This window comes from Ylistrum balloti, unplaced genomic scaffold (assembly GCF_031769215.1).
Source record: "Ylistrum balloti isolate Yb309-2 unplaced genomic scaffold, AGI_CSIRO_Ybal_v1 Utg371116, whole genome shotgun sequence".
NCBI classification, from domain to species: domain Eukaryota; kingdom Metazoa; phylum Mollusca; class Bivalvia; order Pectinida; family Pectinidae; genus Ylistrum; species Ylistrum balloti.
The window spans coordinates 60,929-88,283 of record NW_026782613.1 but is presented as its reverse complement, the minus strand read 5'-3'; the positions used below and the strand labels follow the sequence as shown (position 1 = coordinate 88,283).

At 35.2% G+C, this 27,355-nt stretch overlaps 1 protein-coding gene across 4 annotated transcripts; it reads right to left on the bottom strand.

Moving 5' to 3' along the window:
- LOC132560808 (DNA-binding protein RFX2-like) lies at positions 1-27,355 on the bottom strand. Of its 4 annotated transcripts, none has more exons than XM_060225491.1 (16): positions 27,289-27,355; positions 18,002-18,088; positions 17,402-17,510; positions 17,037-17,184; positions 15,214-15,298; positions 13,272-13,433; positions 12,358-12,539; positions 12,024-12,140; positions 11,064-11,271; positions 10,736-10,827; positions 10,481-10,635; positions 9,527-9,624; positions 6,498-6,647; positions 5,874-6,082; positions 5,164-5,326; positions 1-3,702 (listed from the first exon to the last, which is right to left on the bottom strand). In XM_060225491.1, exons 2-16 carry the CDS (start codon positions 18,068-18,070, stop codon positions 3,322-3,324), a joined length of 2,328 nt encoding a protein of 775 aa, XP_060081474.1. In that variant the 5' UTR covers positions 18,071-18,088; positions 27,289-27,355; the 3' UTR covers positions 1-3,321. The 4 variants fall into 4 exon arrangements, with proteins under 4 accessions (XP_060081474.1, XP_060081475.1, XP_060081478.1 ...); XM_060225492.1 differs by having other exon boundaries at positions 13,281-13,433; XM_060225495.1 differs by having other exon boundaries at positions 17,088-17,184.

Here is a 27,355-nt window from a genome sequence, read left to right as displayed (position 1 = left end):
CTCTATAGTCAACAACTTTATTCTTTGTGTACATATATTGATTCTTATTTTTTCAATTAACCTTTTTATTTATTCAATGGTGTCACAAAAATAAATTTCTCTGATTTTCTTCAATCTGTAGATCCAACATTTGTGTTGATTTTCACATATGAACACATTTAGAAAATCTCAAAAACTGGTATGAAAGTAGCAAAGTCATCATCAAAGTTTCTAATAAATACAAATAAATAAAACGTTTGTATATGGAGGAAACCATAGAAAACACATCCTAATTTGACATAAAACACTAATTTGTACTTTAAACAACAGGTGTTGACTATATATATGAGAGTAATACAAAACCTACAATAAACAAACAGAAAATAGTTGTCTCTGAATATTTGTCATGTTTGTGTCAATTAACTGTATGGCACTGCCCATCATTCCAAGTCGTGGTTAATGTGAAGTTTACCAGGTCAACAAAATTCATGATACTGTACTCCAAAAGGAGAATAGGTACAAGTAAAATATTGTTTAATTACCTGGTAATTTTCTATAAAATGTTCAGAAGATTGATGACAAAAAGAGGTACAAGACTTTCTTGTAAAGCTGGAATTGCTTTGTAATTTAGACATCATTTCTATAAACAAGAGGCCCAGAGGGCCTGTATCGCTCACCTGGATCTTTATGACCAACAGTACTATATTACCATAGATTTCAACATCAGGAAATGGAGAATTCGGCTTATGAATAATAAAATATATCCATAATAAAGTGATACACTTGCCTATAACATCAAATTTGATGTTTTGTACATATTTTCGGCGTGTCCGGACATTATTTATCTTGACTATTATTTATAAACATGTACACGCTCAGTTGATTACGAAGAAAGCCGAGTCATTTACTTCTGCCTCAAAGAAAAAATAGATTAGGAGCTAAACAAACGCACATGTCTTATGTATGACACTTGCTTTAGCACCTTTCTGCTAATTCTCATAAGCAGAAAATGATTCCATAGTGTTATAATATATAATTTTTAACAATCAATCTTAGTAATTCATTTCGTTTTGGCTTTGTCGTGCGAGAATTATCTATGTCAATCGGGGCGCTAAACTCAATGTGCAGAAATGCACAGGAATTGATACTTTGTCTGTACACATTAATAAATATTGCACTGTTTATGATGAAGGCTATGTTTATCATCACGGTGGTTATTCTTACAGTAACACCAGTACCATCATATTTTTACACTTAGAACGAATACCCCCAATTGGGCCCCACCTTGCAAACACACATTGTCGATAGTAAATTCAAGCGAATAATCCAACTATTTTCATTCAACATTTATCAGATAACACTTTTAGTAGTGTTGTTCATAAAATATTCACGTGTCAAACATTCGATTATAATCAACGACAGGCGGATACGTTACAAATATAGGGCTCACACTAAGCTAACCAGTCAAGCAGCAGCTTCGCAAATTCTGAATCCCTATTCAGTCCAAGATCCTCCTTCATCTTTCCTCGTCGCTTTTTCGTATTTGCGACAAAATATTTCTTCTTTCTAGGCATATACGCATGTGCAGCATCAGGGTTACGAGTGGTAATGTATGAATTAGATCAGGACAGCAATGTTTACATTCTTTATTTTTTTAGATATCAATAAAAATGGTTGCAGTGACTTTTAATTTTAGTAATTAACAGAAAGTCTTAGTTTTTTAAAATACTATTGGAAAATAGAACGTTTTATTGTAGTGTTTTTTAAAATTATAGTCGCTTTAAAGCAATATGACTATTTTTTCACACACTATGTGGGCACCATTAAGGGAGCCTTTTGGCCAAATAATATGGTCCCAGGCCTTTAGGTTAATCAGAAGTTGTTCAAAGGTTTAACACATTTGACTTGAATCAGGGTCAAGGTCAATTTTTTTTTTCGCTAACTTTCTTTGGCTTCATCAAAGGAACCTTCCAGCCAAATATAATGATTCCAGGCCTTCCGGTATTTTTTTGAAGAAGTCGTTTAAAGGTTAAAACACATTTGACCTCTGTGACCTTGAATATGAGTCAAGGTTATTTTTTTTCGCAAACCCTTCGCCTTTCGGTTTTTCATAATAAGTTGTCTAATTGAAAAGTTGATAGACGCAGGATGGACGGAAGATGGACGGACGCTGCGCTATGGCATAAGCTCACTTGGCCCTTTGGGCCAGGTGAGCTAATAAATTATTACAAAAATTTTAAGGAGTCACTCCTGATACCAGATACTCTAAATATTACTAATACTACAGGCATGTTTTTAGTGTCAATGAATATGAAACCCTTTTGGTGTAAAATTATCATGTCAAATTAAAATTGATCAGCCAAGAATATTTCTTTAAAAGACCGTCCCTTTACCAATTCAATGCAAACTTCAATACTAGTGAAGTAGTGTTTGGAAGAACAAGTGTAAAATTAGTATCATACACAAAAAATCTGATGATTTATATCATGTAACATCCAAAATTGTACAAAAATCTTAAGATCCAACAGCATCCCAAACAAATTCTGGACAGAACTATGCATTTAGTTCATTTGCTAAAAAATACATTGCATTTATGCGCTCATCTGTAGTTATCAAACTATCCTTAACTGGCTTGATGCATAGAATATGAAACTGTATTGGTGTGGTTCACTAGTGGACTTTCGGATCTCTGAGGAAAAATACCAACCATTAGATATCATCCATTAAAAACAAGGTAGAAATATATTCAAACAAAATATCTTCTATCAGTAGCAACTGTAAGCAAATAAACATCTAAATGGCAAGCAAGTAAATAATTATTCTATCAGAAAAGAAAATAATGACATATGAAAAGAAAGTGCATCCTACTTTTGTTGACCTGAATAACAAATAAAAACCCAAGATAAAACCCTATCATGTTGTAATAACAATAAAATACACACAGGCCTTAACAAGTGAAATTGGAGACAAAAATATCATGGGGACAGGTCAGAGGCAAGTCTACAAGGAAACACTGGGAAATCATGTACAAATTATAAAAGTCATTTTAAAACTATTAAATTAAACATCGTTTTTACAAGTATGTACATCATTTCAAGCCATTTATACAGATTAATTTAGGAGGGAATAGACCATTGCAGATATTTACATGAATATGAATCAAAGATTAAATATAAAAAGAACTATGAAACATGTCCTGTAACATTCTCATTGTTATTTGTAATGGGGAAAATGACTGAATTCTGTTGACAAAACATTGCTTGTTTTTCTCATCAATAGCATCTCCTCTGAACACTCCAGGATTCTTTGATATTAGCATCCTTAAATATCACTTATAAATGACTATTCTACTTTTAACCGTTTCACATTCTGTGAATGGGAGTCCCCAGAACCTAATGAGTTAGAGACTGGCATGACTACAATGGTCTTAGCACCCTGTATTGGAGTTCCTGCTGCTGTTCGCACTGTAACAGTGGAAGGGTTTGTTCCTGGCGCTGCTGTTACTATAATGTTTCCATTTACACCTTGACCAGGGGTGTTTCCTGAATTGAGAACCATGAGTGTAGTTGTGTTGGCACTTGAGGAAGTTTCCAGTGTTGATTTGTTCATAAGGGCTGTAGCTGTATTAGAAACAGCCATATTAGTAGCTGGTGTCTTGATCACAGGAAGTGGCTTTTCAGATTCCAGGGAACTCAGCATAACAGCACTACTCAGGTCTATGAACTGAAATCAAGCAAATCACATTTGTATATGCTGTACACAATCAGCTTCAAAAATCTGTTGCACCAAGTCCTGGCAAATACAAATAATGAACAATTAATGCTCATAATCTTAAAAGGTAAAATAATGCTTACTCTGACACACCGTAAGGTTTTATTTTTTTCTCTCTCTGAGATTTTTTTTTTTGGTTTCATAAGAACTTTCAAACATGATTTAACTTGAGCCTGTGCCTCATGGATATCCCATGAAAATACCATGATGTACAGAACAAGAGGCCCATTTGATACCTGTGACCTTGAAAGTGAGTCAATGTCAAACATATTTACAAAGTTGGTAGCCCTTTATCCTAGCATGCTACTGGCCTAATATCATCACCTTGGCCTTTTGGTTATTGAGATGAAGTCATTCAAAGTCTTTTAACATATTCGATCCCTTTTGACCTGTCAAGCGGATCATGGTCATTCCTATTAAATAGGGGTCAATCAACTTTCTGAATTTAAGAAATAATTCTCAACTCTCAATGAAATCCATTCAAGCATTAAGAAAGAGTAGCATTTTGAAGCAAAATATTGACCAACTTTCCCATTTTCCCTAGGGGTCATATCAAATTTCCAAATTAAAGAAATGATTCCCCACTCTCAATGTTTCAGACCAAATTTGGTTCAAATTCATGCAAGCATTAAAAAGGAGTAGCCTTTTGAAGCAAAATATTGTCTTATTTTCCCTTACATTTACGCATGACAGACCAAGGCCTGCCTTATACCTGTCACTACTTCAGATCTTCCTGCCCTAATATAGGCCTGCCCAATACCTGTCAGATCTACTTCAGATCTTCCTGCCCTAACACAGGCCTACTCAATACCTGTCCATTCTACTTCAGCCCCCTAACACAGGCCTGCCCAATACCTGTCAGATCTACTTCAGATCTTCCTGCCCTAACAAAGGCCTGCCTAAAACATGTCAGATCTACACCAGATCTTCCTGCCCTAACACAGGCCTGCCCAATACCTGTCAGATCTACACCAGATCTTCCTGCCCTAACACAGGCCTACTCAATACCTGTCCATTCTACTTCAGATGTTCCTGCCCTAACACAGGCCTGCTCAATACCTGTCAGTTCTACTTCAGATCTTCCTGCCCTAACACAGGCCTACTCAATACCTGTCCATTCTACTTCAGATGTTCCTGCCCTAACACAGGCCTGCTCAATACCTGTCAGTTCTACTTCAGATCTTCCTGCCCTAACACAGGCCTGCCCAATACCTGTCAGTTCTACTTCAGATCTTCCTGCCCTAACACAGGCCTACTCAAAACCTGTCAGTTCTACTTCAGATCTTCCTGTGATAACAAAGCCCTGTCCAATACCTGTCTAACATATTTCAGATTTTCTTGCCCCAACATTGCCCTTCTATTTTTGACACTGTGTTAATATCAGATGTGTCTGTTCCAAGTAATACATCCTACCTGTCTTACTTCACCCATAACAGCTATGGGAGTTTCCCCTGTTGCTGCGGCCACCTTGTGTTCTACCAGATAAAACATGTACTCATCATATAGAAGTCGGATCAGATGGAAAGAACCAAAACTCGCTGCACTTCGTAGAGTCAAATCTCTTATCACCATTGAGCTGAAATAGCAAGTAATTGGAATCACAATTTAAACAATTTAATATAAACTAATTCTATTTTTCAGTATGAATGAACTTACAATATTATATCAAACAATGCAAATCAAACAATTTCTTTTTTTTTTTTCATCAGCTTACCAATATGACCTTCATGAGAATCAGGTCACCTGTCAGCAATTTCAAACTTAATGGATAGAATAGTAATGTGTAAAATACAATAATCAAAATGTTTCCTATCTGCTAGATATAACATGTTATGAATGATTTAAGACAAGCACTGACTAAGTCAGAAACCGTTCTCTATACCTAATTTGTAAAAATAATTTCCTCAACACAAAAATATTTAGTCTACCTACCTACATGCACTGAATATTTCAAGGAATGGAAAACATCAATGTAAACTATTTTTTCATGACAATTTTGATGAGTAACAAGTAGTAAGAAATATTTTCATCAGCATTAATCAGATATGTATTTCAGTACTTGTGGTGTGTGTTTACACGCATCTGGGTAAGAAACATGTTCATAAATAACTTAAATTACAAACCTATAGAATGACCATTTCAATAAAAACTGCCGTGCAGCCTTTGGAAAATTGTCGCTGCCTTCATGTGGTTTTAACACCTGGTTAACAACCTCCTCTAGCCACTGGGCCCAATCCTCTAGAGAATTCTGACACTCTAGAGTCTTCTTAAAGTCTTCCTGGAGTTGTTGTACCACACTATCATCACACTGACAAACCCATGAGGCCTGCTCCTGTAAACAAAGGTAGTCACTGATATATATATCATCAATGTTACCATATAAGCAGGGTGGTCACCAAATCTGCTAAACAATAAATTCTATTTGATATTTCTAAGAGGCAATGTGACCTAACATCTGTTTCATAATGTGTGTCATTTAGTCAGCATGGTGACATTTAAATGTTACTTCTCAATCACCTGCAAAGGAGCAGTACTTACTGGTTGGTACATAACATTACCTCTGAAAGAAGATACTTATTCATAGGCTAGAAAAAACATTTTACATTTTACTTTTCATTAAACGTCTGATATCACTTGATACATAATACCTGTACACCCAACTACTGACCTAAACCAAGAATAGAGCCCCCCTCCCACAACCATTGTATATCGAGTAGATCTTAAGATAAACATTACTGATTAATTACCTGTACATTGGCAAAGTCTACCCTGTTGAGATCTGTAAGCATCTGGTTGATTTGTGAGGTGTTTTGAAGCACTGCACGTGCTGCCTGAGCGAGATGATTTAGGGATGTATATCTCCGTAATGTCTGAGCAAATGCACTCACAGCACCAACCTGACAAAACAAAGCAGTTATAGCAGTTTTTGGTGTATGAACAACCTGACAAAACAAAGCAGTTATAGCAGTTTTTTGAGTATGAACAACCTGACAATTTTTATCATTCACCTAGTTTACAATAATGGTGTCAATAGTGCAAAACTTGCCTCAGTGTCACTATAGCACACACTGGTATTTGGGAATGGGTTTGCAAAGTGTAATATATTGCAATTTTCAAAGAAAACATTCCAATTATTTGAGAAATTTTGAACATAAATCAGTTGCAAGAATGAACAGATTGAAATAAATAAGAAACAAAACTGAGGATGCATTTTTTTTAATTGTTCAATAAGACTGGGGTTTAATGATGATGCCCTTCAATATTTGCAGACCTCCCTACCCATCCCAATAGATTATGCAAATCCAAAAAGTAACAGTGAACCACCATAGAAGTTCTGAAACCAAATATCAGTGACCTAGTACAATTAAAAAGGGATTTGCTAATCCCTTCCAACACTTGCATCTTAACCTTTATATTAGAAACCAACACTAATGAAGCTGATGTTGGGGTGACAACTCAAGCTCCCTTATTGTTATTGACAAAATTGTGCGGATTGTAACAGAGTCTGAATGCATTTAGAGGTCCAATCTACAGCCAAGATCCACTCCGAGAACAATGTGACATCCAGGTGGCACAGCGAATCATAAAAATACTTGGATTCTACATACATTTTGCAAATGCCAAAGAGCTACAACCTTCTGCCAGAAAATTAAAAAACTGCTTATTGTGAGCATAATTGAAAAAGACAATGATATGCACATTTTGATTTGTGGCTTTCAGGTTTTTTTCAGGGAGACTGAAAAGTCAACTTTTAAAGAAACTATAGTAAATTATACTTGGATACATATATACATATATTCCAGTAACTGTCTAACTGCACTTTGTTACCATTTTGAATTGTATCTAACAACATACTCGGAAATCTTATTCGTTCAAATCAAGAACTGAAGCTTTCATACAATGTACATTCCTTATGCTTAGGTTCATATTCAAACACAATGGCCATTAGTTACCACTTCAATTTACTTAGTTCACAAATTATCAATTTCCTGCACAATGCAGAGTTGGTTCTTAGAAAAGTATACATATATTTTGAAGAATTTTCATGTCTCTGTATCCATTAAAAGCTCTATTGTGTACAAAAAACAGTATTTGCTTTATTTCAAAACATCACCAACAGTTAGAAGGTTTTACAACATCGAATCATGTAATTAACGCAACAAAATTCACTGAAGATGTTTCTGATGATATAATAGAATAGATAATATGTCAAAAAAGAAGGATTGATTGAAAATCCAATAGAAACACAGACCTCTAGTTTTTTGGCATTTTTGGAAAACAGACCACGATGCCTTTTGACCTCAAAATGACAATTTTAACGGTTCTTGATTTTTCTGAAAATTTTCACCATAGGTAGACAGTATAATGACCCAAATATTTTGTATAAATTTTTGGGGTGTTAGAACCGGAAGTACATGCTCCACTTTTGCAAAAAGTTGTCATATCTTTAAAAAATGCGAAGAAAATTATGTTTTTCAAGTTCAAGGTTGCAAAACTTTTTTATCTTTCAGCATTTTGTTACATATTTGACATCACAATGTAAAGATAAACATGCTAATTACAATACAGTATCAATTGATGCAATATTTTATCTATTTAATAGATTTTTGGACCAAAAACTGACCCTTGGTGTACACCTGTAGTTCACTACATTAAATGAGTTAAGAGTACAGGCCTCTAGGGGATTTTGGATTTTTAAAACTCAATTCATGGTTTGTCTCTCAAGGTGCTACAAATAGCATCCAGATTGGTTTTAATTGGTTCCTGGGCAAAATTCTATTGTTCCTGTAAGAGGTCCTTTGGTTGAAATCCATTCAACCATAATAAGGAGTAGCAATTTGAAGCAAAATATTGTCTTATTTTCCCTTTTCGAGCCCTATCCCCAAGTCCCTTGAGGTCAAATTAAATTTCTGAATTTAAAAAATTATTGCCTAACCTAACCGATGAATCAGACCAAATCTTGTTCAATTCCACCCAAGCAGAAAGGAGGAGTAGAGTTTTAAATATAATTTAAGGCCCTGTCCATGGACCTCTTGGGGTCGAATCACAATTCTGAACCTAAGAAGTGATTACCATCAACCAATGATGCATCAGACCAAATTTGGCTGAAATCCATCCAGGTATGAAAGCGGAGTAGGGTTTAAAAGAAAAAGTTATGTACAACAGATGGCGCACAACCTGTGGCGACAGACTAAGCATGATGACCACTGTAAATTGGATCTTAAGCAACAGCATTAAAAAAACTGTCCACACTTGGCAAAGGAAGATACCATATTCCTACAGGTTATACTTTATACATATGAACAGTCCTCAGTTATGGAAGTAATTACTGGTCAATTCCTGTGGGTTATTTCAGAACACATTTTGCACATAGGCAGCCCTCAGGTCTGTGGGTTATATAAGAGCATATCTTATACAAAGGCAGCCCTCAGTCCTGGGTTATTCAGAGCATGTTTTGTATATATAGACAGCCACCAGTCCTGAAGGCAGTTCCAGAGCATATGATTATATTACTACTCAAGAGTTCAAGAGTATGTTTCTCACAAGCCCTCAGTCATGGAGTCAATTACTAGTCAGAAGTTTCAGGTCATTATTTAAATATAAAAAGCCCAATGCTTGTGGGTAATTCAAATTAAGCTGTCCAGACATTTGATATCTGTTTTTGCATTACAGATGGCATTACCATTTGAAGAGTAATTTTAGACCACATAATCACATAATGTAAAGTTAATTATATCCAAAAGTCTATGGGTGTACCATATCAGTGATAACAAACCTTGCACTTGAGCATGTCCTCTGGGACTCCAACCATAGCTCCTTTAAGCCAATTTTCTAAACTCTTTGCAAAATTTCTAATAGCCTGTGTAAGGGAACCTGGAAAATAAAACAGTCAATACAGATTTTATATCATTATGCTCCCTGAAGGGCGAGCATATAGTTGCCACTTTGTTTGTCCATCCAGAAGCCTGGAAATATATTTTAAACCACTAGACACAGGAATAGTGGGCTGAAAAATTCACTCATCTGGATTGGAAATTTACTCATCCAAATTCAGCCATGAAATGGCGACTTAATCAGCGAGGATGTGACATGTGACTTTTTTTTTATATTTATTTTAAGTTTTATTGAAAAAACTATGCAGTGATGGCTGCTTTGTGTCAGACTTTATGCGCCACTTAGACCTAGCCGAAGTGTTTGTTTACATCCGACTGACTAGGTGCTGCTAAATACAGACCGGTACATGTTGGCACTGCCTGAGAGCACCTGACATCAGTATGAACGCGGGAAAATGACTAAGGTATTCCAAATGCTATATTTGACGTCATGGGAGTTGCAGTGTAATCAAAAGTTAGAGTGCAGACTGTAATATTTTGTTTTCGAAGTAAACACGTTTCTTTGTTCTAATTTTTCTTTACATTTTTATTGAAATTTAAGTTGTAACATTAATATCATTGGAAAAAAGCACTCGTCCGACGGACGACTGACAAAGATAAATCTGGTTGCCCGAGACTATTTTCACACATCCAGGGCGACCAGACGAGTGCTTTTCCGGACCCCTGCCATCCATTCGATTGTTTGTCAGTCTGCAAGTCATAATATTTATTCGAGGAGCATTTATCGGTTCTACTAAATCTCTTGTTTACAATGTTATTAAATAGGCAAGAATGAAAATAACCATTAAACAACAAGTAAATTCAAAGTAAAAAAGAAATAAAAAATTGTGGCTCACTTGGTATAGGTCTAAGCACATCTGGAATAAGCACTTCAACTAAAGCTTGGTAGAATGCGTAGTCAGCCTTCCGTACATACTCCTGTACAGGCCCATATTTACTAACTGCATATAACTTTTCTTTTGGCAGACGTTTTTCATAATCATTGTCAGCTCTGTAAAAAATAAAAGGGAGACATGGGAATATCACTGTATTAAACTTATTTCTATTAATGATAACTACAACTCAAGTGCCTGAGAAACAGATACACTTACGTTAATTGGTCTGCTGGTTGATTCCGCCAGAAACCTTGCCACAGAGCTTCTATCAGGGAAAATTGTAAGTTAACTACCACATCAACTATAGCCTGGAAACAAAACAAAACAAAAAAACTTTTTAGATTATTTTCATGGTCTTATTTGGTTTTGATTGCTCTAAAATATACTTTGATAAAAAGAAAAAATTCCTTTAAATCTAATTTCTGTATGCTCTAACTATAACCATATTTTTCATTTCTTTATTTGTTGTATTAATGGTGTCTTTAATCTGTACTTTACTCAGCACAAATAATAACATCTTTATTGTAAATGTCTTGAATCCTACCTCTGCATGCTCTGTATACATTTTGTCAAAAGCATGTACATGGTCGACGGTGACACCCTCAGGTAATGGCGATGAAGTGTCTATGTCGCCAAAGTTTGGGAGTGCGCCAGAGGCATCTCCAAGAAACTGTTGATGTTGCTGCTGCTGGGCAGTGGCTGCATCTGGAGGAGCATGGTGCCCTCCCTCCACACCATCTTCCATCTTAAACCTGAAAATATATTTGAAAATTAATTTCACAATTGAGATGGTTATTGGAAGACTAAAATCTTAATAAACATCCAACAGACTGGGTGGAGTATTTCTGCTAAAATTTTCCCAATAACACCGTACAATTTTCCTATTTAGTATGTTTTTTATTATAGTGATTCAATAAAGAGAATTATAGTGTGTTTGTAGAGTTACTTTATTTTCTGTATCACTATGTGTAACTTGGCACTGGTAAAGCATGTGTGGTGTTTCCTGTGTAACTATTTAATAACCATGTGTATGAAAAAACTTGTTTTGAAGGACAAAAGCAGGCTGTTTCTCTATTCTAATTAGATGAAAGCCCTGCATTAAGCTAACTGTCATCAATTGTTTAGTTGATATTTAATGATAATCATGCTAATTATGATCCTTCTAACAAGTATTAAAAGCCTACACAACCAAGGCACAACGCGTACGACTCTCATCATAGATGTTGATTTCACAGTCCAATAGACAGAACTCAGATTTTGATCCTTTGAGTAAGGCCAGGTTTCAGAAGAAAATTTCAGTTCTTTAAGCATTTCTGACAAAAAATCTGATTGACAATTGGAAATGGGAGGCACCAGTATTGAGAAGATTTGACGATTGGAAACGAGAGGGACCAGTATTGAGAAGTAATAAATAAAGAGGACAACATTGATACATCATCATTTTCTTTAGTTTTAAGGAGTGATTGGCTTTGAGAAGGATCTGTTTAAGTTACATTGTACCTACTTTTTACCCTGATACATAGGTTGTTGTCTCATTGCCATGGTTTGATCGTCAGTGAACTGATTCAATGGAGAATTGGCTTTGATACGGATACCGTAGTAATGGTACTTTGAATTACCCCTGAAACAAAGATTTGTAATATATTCACTACCAAACATAACATGGAATTCATTCAAAATGCAAATACATATTGCAAACTTTTTAGTGTGTCAACATTTTCCAAATCTGTTCTAAAGAATTATTTAGATATCACAAAGATATATATACACCACACAATTGAAAGTACTTCGATGACCATTGGAAAAAATAAGAACCATACAGACCATAGAATACTAACCGAGTCCCTAATCGTCTTGTTCGTAGTCCTAAAAACACTGATCTGATGAGTTTTCCAAAGGAAGCCGGGTTCATAGGGTCAAGATTTTGCTCCTGACAATGCCTTAAATAATGGTTATATAATGTACTCCGTGGTAGAGAAACACCTTCTGCCGTCTCATAATTGTCAATCAGCCATTGAACCTACAAAGCAGAGGTACTACAGTCAATAGTTCATCATCTCTTATATTGCTACATGGTAAGTTGATATAATTTTTTGATATTGTCAATAAAGATTTGAAAAAAGAATCTTCCATGATTTCATCTTTAAAACATCTCTTTCAAACAGTTTTAGTGAAGTCCAAAAACCAAAGCTATATTTGTTGTCACCAAAGTTATTTTTTAAAGTTTAAATATTTCAATGCCAATTGCAAGTGAAGAGGTTCAAAGAGAAAAGATGCTACAATACAGTTAACTAGAAATTGTTAGGTGGTAAGTGATCAACTCTATTTATGAAGTATTATGTCCATAGTCCAATGACAGTATACTTGTCATCAGGATTTATTTTTTTTTACTCTTGAAATGTTCAGAAGTGTTACATGTGAAAGGTAAAAATGTTAGATTCTGTTGTAGAATCAATAAAAATATGATTCATGTAAGATTTATTAATCAGACACTCAAAAGTGAATACAGTGCTAGTATGATTACATATGAACCTCTTTAGTTGCAAATAATGGATTAAATGATACTGCAGCAAAATACCTATGAATTTTGATCAACATCTAGGAACCTTAATACACACTGACTTTTCTCCCTACTTCTCCGATTCATTTAGAAATAATCATTAAACGGATCAAAATTCAAGATATTTACTGCTTTTGTTACATGCAAAGAAAAACTACTTCGCTCAGAAGTAGTGAGGAGTAAACCACGTACAGCACTTACAGTAGCAGGTGATGCCCGGGTTGTGTGAGTCAAGGGCGTGCCCTCTCCATCCATGGTTCCCCCTTGTATGAGGTAGGTGCCACTCTGATGCTGCAGTATCTGCCCTTGAACAGTTTGTACAGTACCAACCTGGGCTAGTCCTGTCGCAGCCACCTGACACAACAGCGGGAACATGCATTCAAATCTAACACAGTTCTACTACTCTGACCCAGAGCTCATGCTGTCACAAATTGATAAAGCCACAATAAATAACACAAAAATCAAACAGTTTTTGAGAATTTTTAAAGCAAACAAAAACTCTGTATTGATAATTGCCATATTTGGCTCAACAATTTGAGAAAGTCAGAATGAGTGCTGAGAAAGCAAGAATGAGTAAGGACAAGAAATGTGATTCCTCTTGAAAAATTTAGGTATTGCTTTTGCCAGAATAGTTGGATTTGATATGAACACTAGGGTCAAAAAGGCAAACATGCAAACAGGACACCACACAAAAGCTTTCCCCTGTATAGACTATTACAGATTACTCATGCAAAAAAAAAAAAGAGGCCCATGGGCCTTAACGGTCATCTGACAAAAAGCAAGCCAAACCTAGAAAGTGGGTTGAGGTCATTCATTTGAACAAACTTGGTAGCCTCTCCTCCAAGCATCTTACAGGCCCAATATCAGCACTCATGGACTTTTGCTAGTTGAGAAGAAGTCGTTTGTATATTTTAACATATTTGACCCCTGTGACCTTGAAAGTGGGTTGAGGTCATTCATTTGAATAAACTTGGCAGCCTTTCCTCCCAGCATGCTACAGACCCAATATCGGCACTCATAGACTTTTGCTTATTGAGATGAAGTCCTTTGTATATTTTAACATATTTGACCCCTGTGACCTTGAAAGTGGGCCAAGGTCATTCCTTTGAACAAACTTTGTAGGGCTCCATGCCAGCATGCTATGGGCCAAGTATTAGCCCCCTAGGCCTTCTAGTATTTGAGAAGAAGTTATTTAAAGATTTTGACATATTTGACCCCTGCGACCTTGAAAGTTGTTCAAGGTCATTCATTTAAATAAACTTGGTAGCCTTTCCTCCCAGCATGCTACAGACCCAATATCGGCACTCATATACTTTTGCTTATTGAGATGAAGTCCTTTGTATATTTTAACATATTTGACCCCTGTGACCTTGAAAGTGGGCCAAGGTCATTCATTTGAACAAACTTTGTAGGGCTCCATGCCAGCATGCTATGGGCCAAGTATTAGCCCCCTAGGCCTTCTAGTATTTGAGAAGAAGTTATTTAAAGATTTTGACATATTTGACCCCTGTGACCTTGAAAGTTGTTCAAGGTCATTCATTTAAACAAACTTGATAGCCCTTCATCCCAGCATGCCACAGGCACAATATCAGCAATCTGAGCCTTTTGGTTATTGAGAAGAAGTTGTTTAAAGATTTTAACATATTTGACCCCTGTGACCTTTAAAGTGGGTCAAGGTCATTCATTTGAACAAACTTGGTAGTCCTTCATCCCAGCATGACACAGGCCCAATATCTACACTCTGAGCTTTTTGGTTAATGAGAAGAAGTTGTTTAAAGATTTTAACATATTTGACCCCTGTGACCTTTAAAGTGGGTCAAGGTCATTCCTTTGAACAAACTTGGTAGAGCTCCATGCCAGTATCCTCTGTGCCAAGTATTAGCCCCCTAGACCTTCTAGTATTTGAGAAGAAGTCGTTTGAATGAAAAGTTTACGGACGGCGCACAGCGCACGGCGGACGACGACGGACGAAGCATGATGACTATAGGTCATCGGACCCTTCGGGTCAGATGACCTAAAAATTATACATATATATATATATATATATATACAAAAATATTTGTGAAAATCTGGTAGGACCATTATCCTATATTTTAATGATTCGTCAGCTAAAGGGGCCGATATGGTGACCTACCTGTGCCCCACCTGACGTCTGATAGTATGTACCAGAGACAGGTGTATACATTGTCTGGCCGTAGTCTGTTTGGTATGTTGTTTGCCTGCAATAAGGACAGATGAACATACAGAATGAGAACTCTTAAATCAGCATTACTGCTGTCCTGGTTCAATCATTTTTTTTTCTACAGTTTCATCTAATTTTTTCAATATTTTTTTTAAACAAATTTTCCTAACCACTTTTTCCTCTGCTGCTCAAGATAGAACAGAGGGCTGTTTTTCATGAACTTTGAACTTCTAAAATAACATGGAATGCTTCAACACTCTCTCTTTTTAATAAAACTTTCTTTTGAAAAATAGAGCAAAAATGTCAGTCTGTATCATGTATCACTGACTCTTCCTCAGTAATCATCTTTATGTGTTGCATAAAATCAACATCAATCAAACACCAATTGTTCTAATTAAAATGATGATAACATAATATTCACGAACAACATAAAATGTCAACACATCATGAAAAAATAAAAGTACAAAACTGATTACTTGGACGATACATGTGGTATTGTTAATACAGGAAATAAAAAACTAAATGTTGGACAAAAGGAAAATTTGGTAAAGAATTTATATAACAAAAGAAGAAAAGAAAATCAACATTTTGTTTACCATTGTCTGTTAACCATTTGTACTCTGTAGAAAATTGAAATAGCACTTTATACTATAGAAGTTATCTCTTAAGGACAGGAGTAGTTTCTAATGCTTTTCATCTGCTATACAATATTATGTTGATGATGGTATCTATGCATTACTGATACTTAAAATGGCAGGAAGAGGGGCTGAAAGATATGTTGTATACTGACATAAATACAGCCATAATGAAAATATATAAAGAGAGATATTTGATATATACTTGACAACATAAAAATGTGAAACGTGCACATTCAAACGACTACACTATGCAAACACAAAAGCAAATACATGTATATCTTACCTGGGGTAGGTATATCATACAGTAAATGCATAAATACATGAACAGATATTCAAATTAGTGATGCAGAATACTTATACATGGAAATGATAAAAAAACACTACTCTAGAATGGATTGTCTATAAAGAAAAAATAACTAAATGATGAGTGCACTAATGATATAGTATGAACAGAGCTCTTTAAGGTCAAGGCAAATGTACATCTTTCTAGGCAGTAATTCATCCAGAGCAATTTTGAATGCTTTTTCTTCAAATTTAGATCTCATTTTCTTTTTTAAATATTCATCAAAACTTACAATGCATGTTTTCACTGTGGCCTTTATACCTACAATGAATTGGGAGTGTATGATCTAGGTAATGACAGCTACCAGATTTTGTATCATTAACAAGGATATCATGACCGGTTTACACAGTATTTTTTTTCAAACTCGCACAACTCTACAGCACACCAACTTTCAAGGTTAGACATGGATTTCATACACCTAATAATGACAGCTGAAATGAGGAAAAGGATACAAGCAACTTGTACATGAATGTTTTTTATCCCAGCTTCATAGCCAATTGGAAGTTTGGTGCAGTTTGAAACAAAGCAAGATCAATTTTCTTTCATAAAGAAAAAGGATACATGCAACCTGACAACACTTTTTGGGGAGTTTCTTCTGGTTTTTGTTTTATCAATAATACTAATGTTTTTCATATATGACAAGACAAAAAAGTAGGCCTCAGAAAACATGCAATTGCAGAAAATGTTGTATACATTAAAGAATTAGTGCATGGGAAAGCCACTTCACACAATGAGTTCAACCAGTGCGGACCACATCACTGCACGTCGTCAACACTTTACTATAATAGTCGTACATTTGCCCATTCGTAGATGCGTAGAGAGCAGGATCATTGCTGTCTACGTACTGAACATGTGTAGGATAAACCGTCTGTCCTCCTTGCTGAAGGGTCACTGTGTCTTGTCCATGGTTTTGTTCATTTAGCTGTTGATCTGGAACCGAGGCTTTGAAAAAATCACATGTATTATATACATAAACAAATTTGTCTGGTAGTACAATGCTTTGATGATTGTAATAGATATTTACATTTGGGATAAAATTGATAGAACATTCATTACAAAGATTTAGATAATTTGTTCAATAATTTCAAATGATATCTTGATGGTATCAAAACTGATTTTTTTCATTCTACATTTAAAAGCATTAAGACTGGAAACTTACTGGTGACAATAAACTGCTGTGTAGTATGTGCCTGGGAGGGTTGAATTATAGTTGTACTTTGCGACTTCTGGCTTTGGGAGTGTATAGTCTGACCACCAGATTGGGTCTTCTGCAAATCAAATTTACAATAATATAGTCAAACTGGGATGACAATTCCTTGTTTTAACATTTTCCTCTTGTCTCTGTAAAAACATCTTTGTCACATTAAGTAGTGATAGTATTTACTATTTCACAAATGTATGAAATAACAAACATTAGATAGGTACCAAAACAATCTTAGTGCCCACCATCAAATGATTGATTTTATAACATATGACTGATCTTTTCTTTTTTCCTTTCAATTATTTATTATAATGAAATATAATTGATTTATTGTAGTCTAATACTATCATTCAAACTGACTTGATGGATCAAACTACACACAAGATTTATAGAAGAGACATGCCTGCATAACAAGGAGAACATATACAGTCTGTATGTATGACATACAAATACATGCCTTTCAGATAAATGTTTTTTATCATCTTATAATTATTTATCATTTTATGAAAGAAAACCTTGTTTGATTAATGCGATATAATGAAACAGAACTACACCTACCTGTTGAACATTTAGCAGTGTAGTTGGATTCATGGCTTGAAGATCTGTAACATAAGTCTGGGTTGCCATTGTTCAGCTGCCCCAGGACTGAAACAGAAAACATAATTAGATTTAGTTAAGATGTTAAAATCTGTCATTTGCTGCAACACACTGCCTCACCATAATATGCAGGTCTGTATATACATGCAATCTAATTTCGGCCAGTTAAAAATACATACCGTATTTATTCCAATAAACGCCCTGGGGACGTGAAATTTTTCAGACAGGGGGCGATTAATAGAACACAAAATTTCATAATTTGTTGGTCGTGACATGCCATGGCTGCCACTTTAAAACATTGTTTAACAAACTAACGAATTACTCAGCAAAGAATGCATTTGAAAATTGCAGTAATTCCAACATTGTTGTAGCTTTAAACATTGTTGTCAATTGCATTCTGATAACCTGAATTCTTGTATGAAATGACACGCTGTCAATCGTGTCAGCTTTAGTCAAAAACGTACAATGTTCATCATCGCTTGTAGGCCTAGTTTGCATAACAAAATAAAATCAAAGTACTGAGAGGCTAAACGTTTTGAAAATGTTCACAAATAACCGCTAAGCTATATTACTTTCCCCATACTCCTACACTTTGGAATGCAAAAATTACTAAGAGGCTATTTTTCTTAATTTTAAGCGATTTTATATCTTCTTTAATTCTTATTTCAAATTTGACGACAATAATGTGAACAAATCAAAATAGGTAAAAACTAGAAAATGTCTGTAAGACATGAATGCCCCCGCTCCCCCATGTGAAATAATAGTGAAAGGTCCGAATGAAGTTGTTAGGTGGTATATACTGATTTGGGACGGGACGGGACGCGACGGGACGGGAGGACATGGGCAACGCTATATGCCCCCGGCCATAAATGGCGGGGGCATAAAAAATAACAAAATACACACAACCATATATTTATCGCCAACAAGCCAAATGATAAATAGCTCTATGATGAAGTTGACTAAATAGAACCTTTGAAATACCCAAGATGTTGCAATTACTATCCTATCAATATGAGAATTTAGACAAATCGGAAGGACTTTATACCTTCTTTATTTTGAATGTATTGAAAAGTAATAGTCCTTACTTATTATAATTATATTTGTAGTTGAGGAAAGTAAATAAGGTGTACACAGCATTTCAGATAGATTAAAGTGCAAGTAATTACATTAAATGTATTTACATGCCTATCTTCCTTGAAGTATCATGGTTAGACTTTTCTTCCAGTAATTATGTCTATAAAGATATAGTTCTTTGAGATTAAACCAGACTTCCATATATATACAAAATTTACAATATTTTCACTATAGCTACTACTATTTCTGATCTCCAATGCATTAGATAATGTCACCATGACACACTAAATGAATAAATATGTTATGGAAATATTTCGTTCTAGTTAATTGATAATGATAAACATGAATATTTTGGGGTTTTTTTATACACGCTTTGTTTGAAGGAATATTTTCATTTCAAGGAACTTTGATACACATTAACAAACCTTGAGAAATCAGCACAAACAACCTTCATCAAATAAAACTAAAAGACAAAAAATATAAGTTATAACAGAGTCAACATCATGATCAGTACAGTATTAAAAATATATTATTCATAAACCATGAGGACCAAATGTAACTTGCCTATGAAGCGCAAACTTTTTATCTCCAAAAACTTGAAAAAGTGTCATGGCGGTGGGTGTGAAAAACCTGAAAAAGTGTCATATCGGCGGGTGTGCCTGTGGGACGAACAGTCCAATTCGGTTATGTCTAATGAGGTAAAGTGATCTTATATATTAAGATGATCTTGCCACAACGACAAGGATTAAAACAAAATTGATGTTCTGTTTGTAAGTTTTGTTTGTTTATAAGTATTGTTAGTTAATAATTCAAACTAAGCCCCCAGACTAGCTTCTTATCAACTCGCACGTACGGTGTTCTGTACGCTTACGTCATGTCGAGAATACCGTAAAATATATTGTTAAAAATTTATCAATAGTTCAACCACACTGTGCTTCTTTTTTGAAATATATAGTAATCATATTGTTATTAAAAAATAAACTAATTTTGGATGCTTTTAAAATAGCGATTTGAAAGATCGCGGCATTATTTACGCAAAAATTGCCGCTAGAGGGCTCTAACTCTTTTCGATATTTCAGCCAACGAGAAGGCCAGGATCGGTAAATTTTGTCTGAAATGCCTACTGAGTACGTTTAGCCTAAAAACAGTGGCATATAAGCCAGTCTGTTTCTTAATAAATCCCACATACCTGATAACAATGTCTGGGACAAAACGAAATTACGACACTGCTTTTAAGCTAAAAGTAATCGCCTTCGCAGAGGAGAAGGGTGAACATGCCGCCGTGAAAGTGTTTCGTGTGGACAGAAAACGAGTGCGGGACTGGTGTCAAAACAAAGAAAAATTAAAAAATCTTTCTAAAACATCTAAACGCTGTGAAGGAGGTGGGAGGCATGTCAGATATGAAGATATTGACAAAAATCTGATGAGGTGGCTACAGGACAGACGGGAGGCCGGAATATGAGTGACTGGGAAAGCATTGCGGTTTGAGGCCATGCGTATGCATAAGGCAAATGGTAGTCAATCGTTCAAAGCCTCATATGGATGGTTTTCTAAATTCAAAAAGAGACATAACATTTCGTTCAGGCAATCTACGCATGTGGCACAACATGAAGTTTCATTAATTGATGATCGCATTGACAGTTTTTTTAATTTTGTGTTAAGAATGTGTCGGCTACGAGAATACCCCGATAGCCATATCGCTAACATGGACGAAACCCCAGTGTGGTTTGACATGCCAGGAAAATCGACATTGGCAATAAAGGGGGAAAAGGAGGTCAGAGTTTACAGTACTGGCTACGAAAAACAAAAAATAATGGTGACACTGGCAGCATATGCCGATGGGACTAAAATCCCACCCCCACCCCTCTTGTGCACATGCCAGGCATTCGTCCCCTTCCGAAAGATGACATATCAAGTGGTTTTGTGGTATACATGTGCGGGGCCGGACAAAAATCCTGGGCAAACGAGGAAAGTATAAAATTTTGGTTAAAAAAACTCTGGGGTGTGAATAATACAGCTAGGCGGTTATTAGTATGGGACGCTTTCCGTGGTCATCTTACTGAAGATGTAAAAAAACTGGTTCATCAAAAATATGATTCAGACATCTGTATTATACCCGAAGGATGTACATATAAGCTACAGCCAGCCGATGTGTCGTGGAATAAACCCTTCAAACAAAAACTTGGAGAGTTGTATGACGAATGGTGTTTCAGTGGCCCCATTGAGAAAACCAAAGCAGGGAATCGTAAAGCCCCATCTAAAGCTGCAATGTTGTCTTGGGTCAAGACAGCATGGGATAGCATTAGCCCGGACACAATCAGAAGATGGTTAAAAAAATGCGGCATCACAAATTCGCTGGACGGTAGCAAGGATCATATTTTCCAGCATGATTCGGACGATGAGGAATTCCAGGGGTTTGGTGAAAAGGATGTCCAAGCTGCAGATGATGTTTTGCAAAATCTAATGGGTGAAGCGAACGCGCCTTCTATTCCACAAATAGAACTGAGTGAAAGCGAGACTGGCGATAGTGAAAGTGAAGACAGTAGTTCCTACGGCAGTCCCGGCCGTTAGACCTGCAGTTTACTGAAATGAACCGTGGAATAAATTGATATTTCTTGTGCACATGTCATGACAGTGTAATTTTCTTGTGCCAAAATTCATTTGTTCATGTTCATGGATACCAGGAATTTAAAATTTATTAAAAGGTAAGCTTTGTAACCGGACTCCTGAGTTGTTGAAATTTACTGAGAAAACAGGTGGGGGGGGGGGGGGGGGGGGGGTTTTATTAGAGACAGGGCGTTTATTGGAATAAATACGGTATTATTTGATATTTTATAATTTGATCAATTTGAAGGAAATCCTGCATATTATGCAAAACAATACATTAACCATCTCTTCTTTACTTCTCAAAATTGGTATTTGCAGCACTAGAATTTGATGGTATTTGGTAGGTATCACATTTCACATCTCTAGAACAAGAGATAATATTGATATTATTTGTCTTGTTTAGATATGTAAATGAAGCCATGCTCTCTGACTTTAAAATTTTGTAGTGCTTGTCTAAAAGGCACATTTTCTCAATTTCTTCATCAACCTCACATTCCTTTAATACAAGCTCAGCATGGTTTGAGTTAAGAGTGCCCTGCATACTATTTGGTATCCTTCTGGACCTAGAAGATGAACTTTTCCTTATCTACACTGAATGGATGTTGGTTTTTGTTTTTAGTTATTACAAGATATTCCAAAAGAGCAAGTGCTGAAGAGAAAATAGTTATTTAAACAAATGCAGTGATTGTTTGGACTCAGATATATGAGTCCTGGCCCCACTTGTATAAAACATCTCAACCCAGATTTTCCTCAGCTAATATCTCCTTGAAAATATCTTGCATGAAAATTCCTCAAGGAATTTCAGGACATCCTAGCCGATGCCTTCCTCCTGTTCCTTGAGAAAATTTTATACAAGCTGTTTTTGAGGAGATATCAGCTGAGGAAAATCTCGACTTGAGGAAATCTCAAGTTGAGATGTTTTATACAAGTGGGGCCTGGTCTCATGATTTTTCACATGGGACTTTCTTCAAACTTTACCTCCTAGTAAAGGGGACTGCTTTTAAATGTCTGAAATTTTGGAAATGGTGTTCTGGGTTCATCTGTAAAAAAAAGGTCCTTAAAATATTTTTTACCAGACCATTTTGTCTGGCAGTCCAACATAGTTTGGCACACTCTGGCTATACTGTTGTCTATTATATATATAAACACAGCCCATTTTTTTCTCAATAGCCTATCTATAATTTGTCCTGGCAGCAACAATGTTTGAGATGTTTCATATAGCATGTTGTTATTTAATGGAATTTGTGGTAATAGATTTAACTTCATGTGAAAAGGTGACAAAAAATAACTTAAGTGACAATTATCTCAGATGTCAATATCAGGAAACTGACCATGAATCATGAAGATATATTATAATTTTCATGTGCATATTTTAGAGATGAATTATGAGGTACATGTGATGTAAGTATAAACAAACACGTGTAAGTTTCCTGTCTTTCTAATTCATTTTTGCGAGTAGGATCAATAACGGTTATTGTTAATCATTTTTCTTCATCAAACCTGATAATCGGTAATGACCATGTCTATTAGGACAAGTTGAAAGTGTGCTGACAATAAGTTAGCGAGGCCCAAGGGAGTAATTTTACAATCGGCTTGCAGGTCTTATTTCCCCTATCCCATGGGTCCAAATATCAGCCCCATTCCCAATCCAAATTTGGGTGTTTTTTCTAAATCTGAAAAAAAATATTCCCAATTCTGCGGTCGGCTTTTTAATTACAACAAGAATTTTCATACATGGGATAAAACCGTTGATTAGCAATTTAAATTTACAAACTAAAAGTTTGCAACTTCAAGCATCCGAGGAAAGTCGGATACAAACCCACACAAAATGCCGACATAAATCTAGTAACCTTGTCCAAAGAGTACCGGGTATGTTTACAAATAAACAGTGTAACACCTCGATCGCTATACAAATATATCGCTATACTGTGCAGGCAGAAGATTCCGCCCATTCTATTTACATTCTTTCAATCATTGCCTTCGATATGTTCAGCCAATCAGCGTTAAGTTAACAAACGGGCTGATGACCAATTTTGAATATGTAATTAGCTTCTGTTCTAAACATGTGTTCGACAGGTAAGTGAAAATAATTGTAATTTGTCATCAATTGTTTGCGATATTAGGACAGTCAAGGTTTGAACATTCGGAGGCGAGACAAAATTTACGATAAAGTGATTCAAAATCTACCGCATTTTTGTATTTGGTGCCGCGTAATAGCATTTCGGAAGTTTCAGATACTTTTTGATTTCTTCGATATCGTGTGCTTTCGCCCGGCGTCTCTGACAACAGAATGTCACATAACAGCAAATATTACTGTGCGAAAATTTGGAAAAAGGATGCTGAAAAATGCAAGTCAATTAGAACCATTTTTAGGACTGCCTCTCGGACACTAACCCCCAGAAGACCTGCATAGTTCGGTGGTAAATGTAAGCGACATCACACCAACTGACACCCCAATTTTCGTCTGTGATTCCAATCTCGATAATGATACTTCAGCTGTCCAGACTACCATAAGTAAGCCCCCTGGTATTCCTTCTATCCAGACTACCATAAGTGAGCCCCCTGGTACTCCAGTTAAGACTATCAGACTAATAGAACTTAATTAGATAGTTATGATATGTTGTATTGAATATTTTTGTGAATAAAACTAGTTTTAGTCTGTTGGACTATTTGACTTACTTTGATTGTTGTACTGAAGAATTCAAGGTTGTATCATGAATAAAACCCAGTTTAGACTGTTAAACTATTTGACTTGCCTTACATGAATTAAGTTATATTCTCAATGTAACTTGTACTGAAGATTTCCATGTTTCACTGACATTTATACACTGTATGGTCTGTCTGTATCTTTAATATAAAATATAACAAAATGCAATAGTTTAAATAAGATTCACTCAGTTTTTTTAGGGAATTCTAACATTTTGAATGCTGGCATATTTTCCCAAATTTCGTAAATTTTGTGACACAAAATTGCCATGTGGCGTTTTCCCAAAATAGAGGAAAAAAGGCCTGGCTTGATTTACAGTAAGGAACATAGCAGTACCTGGGGTATGACGCTCTTTCAAGGACAATCTAGGGCTTTGGTGCTTATAATATCAGCATATTGTCATATATTAGTCACATTATATTGTATGAAATGAGTAGAAACTTGTTTACTGTGTATAAACTGAACAAACAGTGAAATCATTCAGTAGAATTATGGGTACTTAAATAATGTTGATCCGCTAATCGTATCACTCATGTGTAAGTTATCACTGATCTGTTACCCCATTTCTTCACTACATGCACAAATTAATTTACTCTGCTTTTAATCTGACAATAAACTGTACTCAATTGTATATTTTCAGTTTTCAATTGCTGTATTCTGTATTTTCTCTTCATCAATGCCTTAGAATTTGAAAGTAGAATTAGAGCCATTACGTTACCAGCGTAAACAACCCTATATAAACCAGTTGCTTAACTGTAACAACTAAGTAATGTCATTACACTTGAACCTAAGTATAATTATCTCATTTTCTACACTTATTTGCTATATTTCATTAACCAATTTCTACAAGGGACTTTATCCAACTTGCAATTATCAATCAGATGAATATGTTTCATGATTCTAGACATAACACAGGAAAGATACACAACAATGTCTTAAGATGTCATGAAGACCTTATTGGAAGATATCATGAATATGAAATGAGTTATGTGTCTATGAAATGTCCTGTTTAGTAGTATGGAGAAACAGAATTCAACTTTGGCTTTAGACTGATATTTTTTTGACAATTGTACAGGTTGCAAAAATAACATCACATGATAGGAATATAACAGATATTTCTTTCAATGACACAAAGAAGATTAGATTAAATCTAAACTATTAAGCCTCTAACTAAAACAGTATTGATAACAATTGTTTCAATACTTCCTTTTCCATCTGCACTTACCTTTATGGCATAGCTGTTAACCTAACATCTCAATTACTATACTTGTTTAAAAGAAACATTTACACTATCTAGACATTTTAATGCTTGTATGTCATTACTTAACACACACCAAAGTAATCGCTCTTCAAATACTGAATCAGTGACAGAAGTGTAAGCAGACCTGAAAACAGCATGACACTGATGAAGGACAGTGACTTAAATAAAACATCACAAGCCTACAGCTTTATTAGAAACCAGTACTAAAATGATGAGACTGAAATAACTGTTTAGTTTATTGAGAAAACATGTGTCCCATTATATCTACACATCATTATTCAAACATAAATAGATCGAATTATGTGAAGAATTAACCAAAATCATGGCTAAATTTACTAAAAATATTAAAAAAAGTCAATTAATCTAAAGACCACTGGCCTACATCCAAAAGTCCCAGATTTTACTAATTCATATCTTTTCAAGGCTATCAATATTCTGTCAAGTGTAAATGCTTATTATATCTTTTAAAAAAAACATAGTTAAATTCAAGTAATAAAACTCCAATACCTAATAACCAACCTTAATTCCATGTTACTGTTATAGGTAGTTTTACTTTTTTGAAATAGTTTTTTTTTGTCCATCAAAAAATTGCAATCATATAAATCATTATTTCCAAAACTGCCCATATAAGACTGTAAAAGAAATATCTCCTTTCTGAACTGGGAAGCTAAAATATGTTCTGTTTTCCAATGTTGAGACAAAAACTTGCACATATTTGCAATTGTCTGACAGTTGAAAAAATTAACGAATAAATAAAAAAAAAAGAATTGAAAAAAAAATGTTATTCTAAACAGTACAGTATTGATAAACTTTTATGTAATGTATATGTTTGTGTTGCTATTTCACAACTTATCACTGGTTGCTATGGAAATAATTTACAAAAGTATCAATGTCCTTTCACGAACTCCATGTTACATATATTATTTGAACTATCAACACATAAAAATGTTACAAAGAGAAGTGCCAATAACTATAGTTAATATCAAAGTGAAATACATATGTTCAGACACGTTATTTAAATAAATCCTTGTCTCAGCATGGCCAAACAGTTGTTATTTACTCTTTTTAAATTGCTACATCAATCTATTTTCGACAAAATCAAACAAATGAAGCACCTATGATCGGTTATCAACCATACAAATGTCTGTTACTACGTTATCTTTCCCTTCTTCGGTGTTACTTAGCAACCTCTCGCTGTCCCATAGTAGCAACCACACATCCATGGCATTTCGACTGCCCTAAATAACGACCCGCATGGTACACCCCATGCATATTTATTATACAAAGCTTTCAATACTATCTCTGTCCACTTCAAAATCTAAACTATACATACTTTAATTCAATATCACTTTAGCAACCTCGTGATGGATGCGGATGAATTCAAAAAAGCCGCCTTTTGTCCAAAAAATTACAATAAATTTACTTGAAACACATCAACATTCGCCATTTTAGAAGCATATTTGACGATAAACAACAGACAACGTATTAGATTTAAAGGACATATCAAGCAAAATCTGGTTAATATCATTAGCCAGAAGGACCATCATCAACACATGAAGATGTGACTAAACTAACTGACCAAATGAAAAGAAAAATCACCTTAGGTTGTTGGCGGGTAACAGTCGTCACAGCTACGGTGTCTATGGCGTTTATTCCTACGGCAACT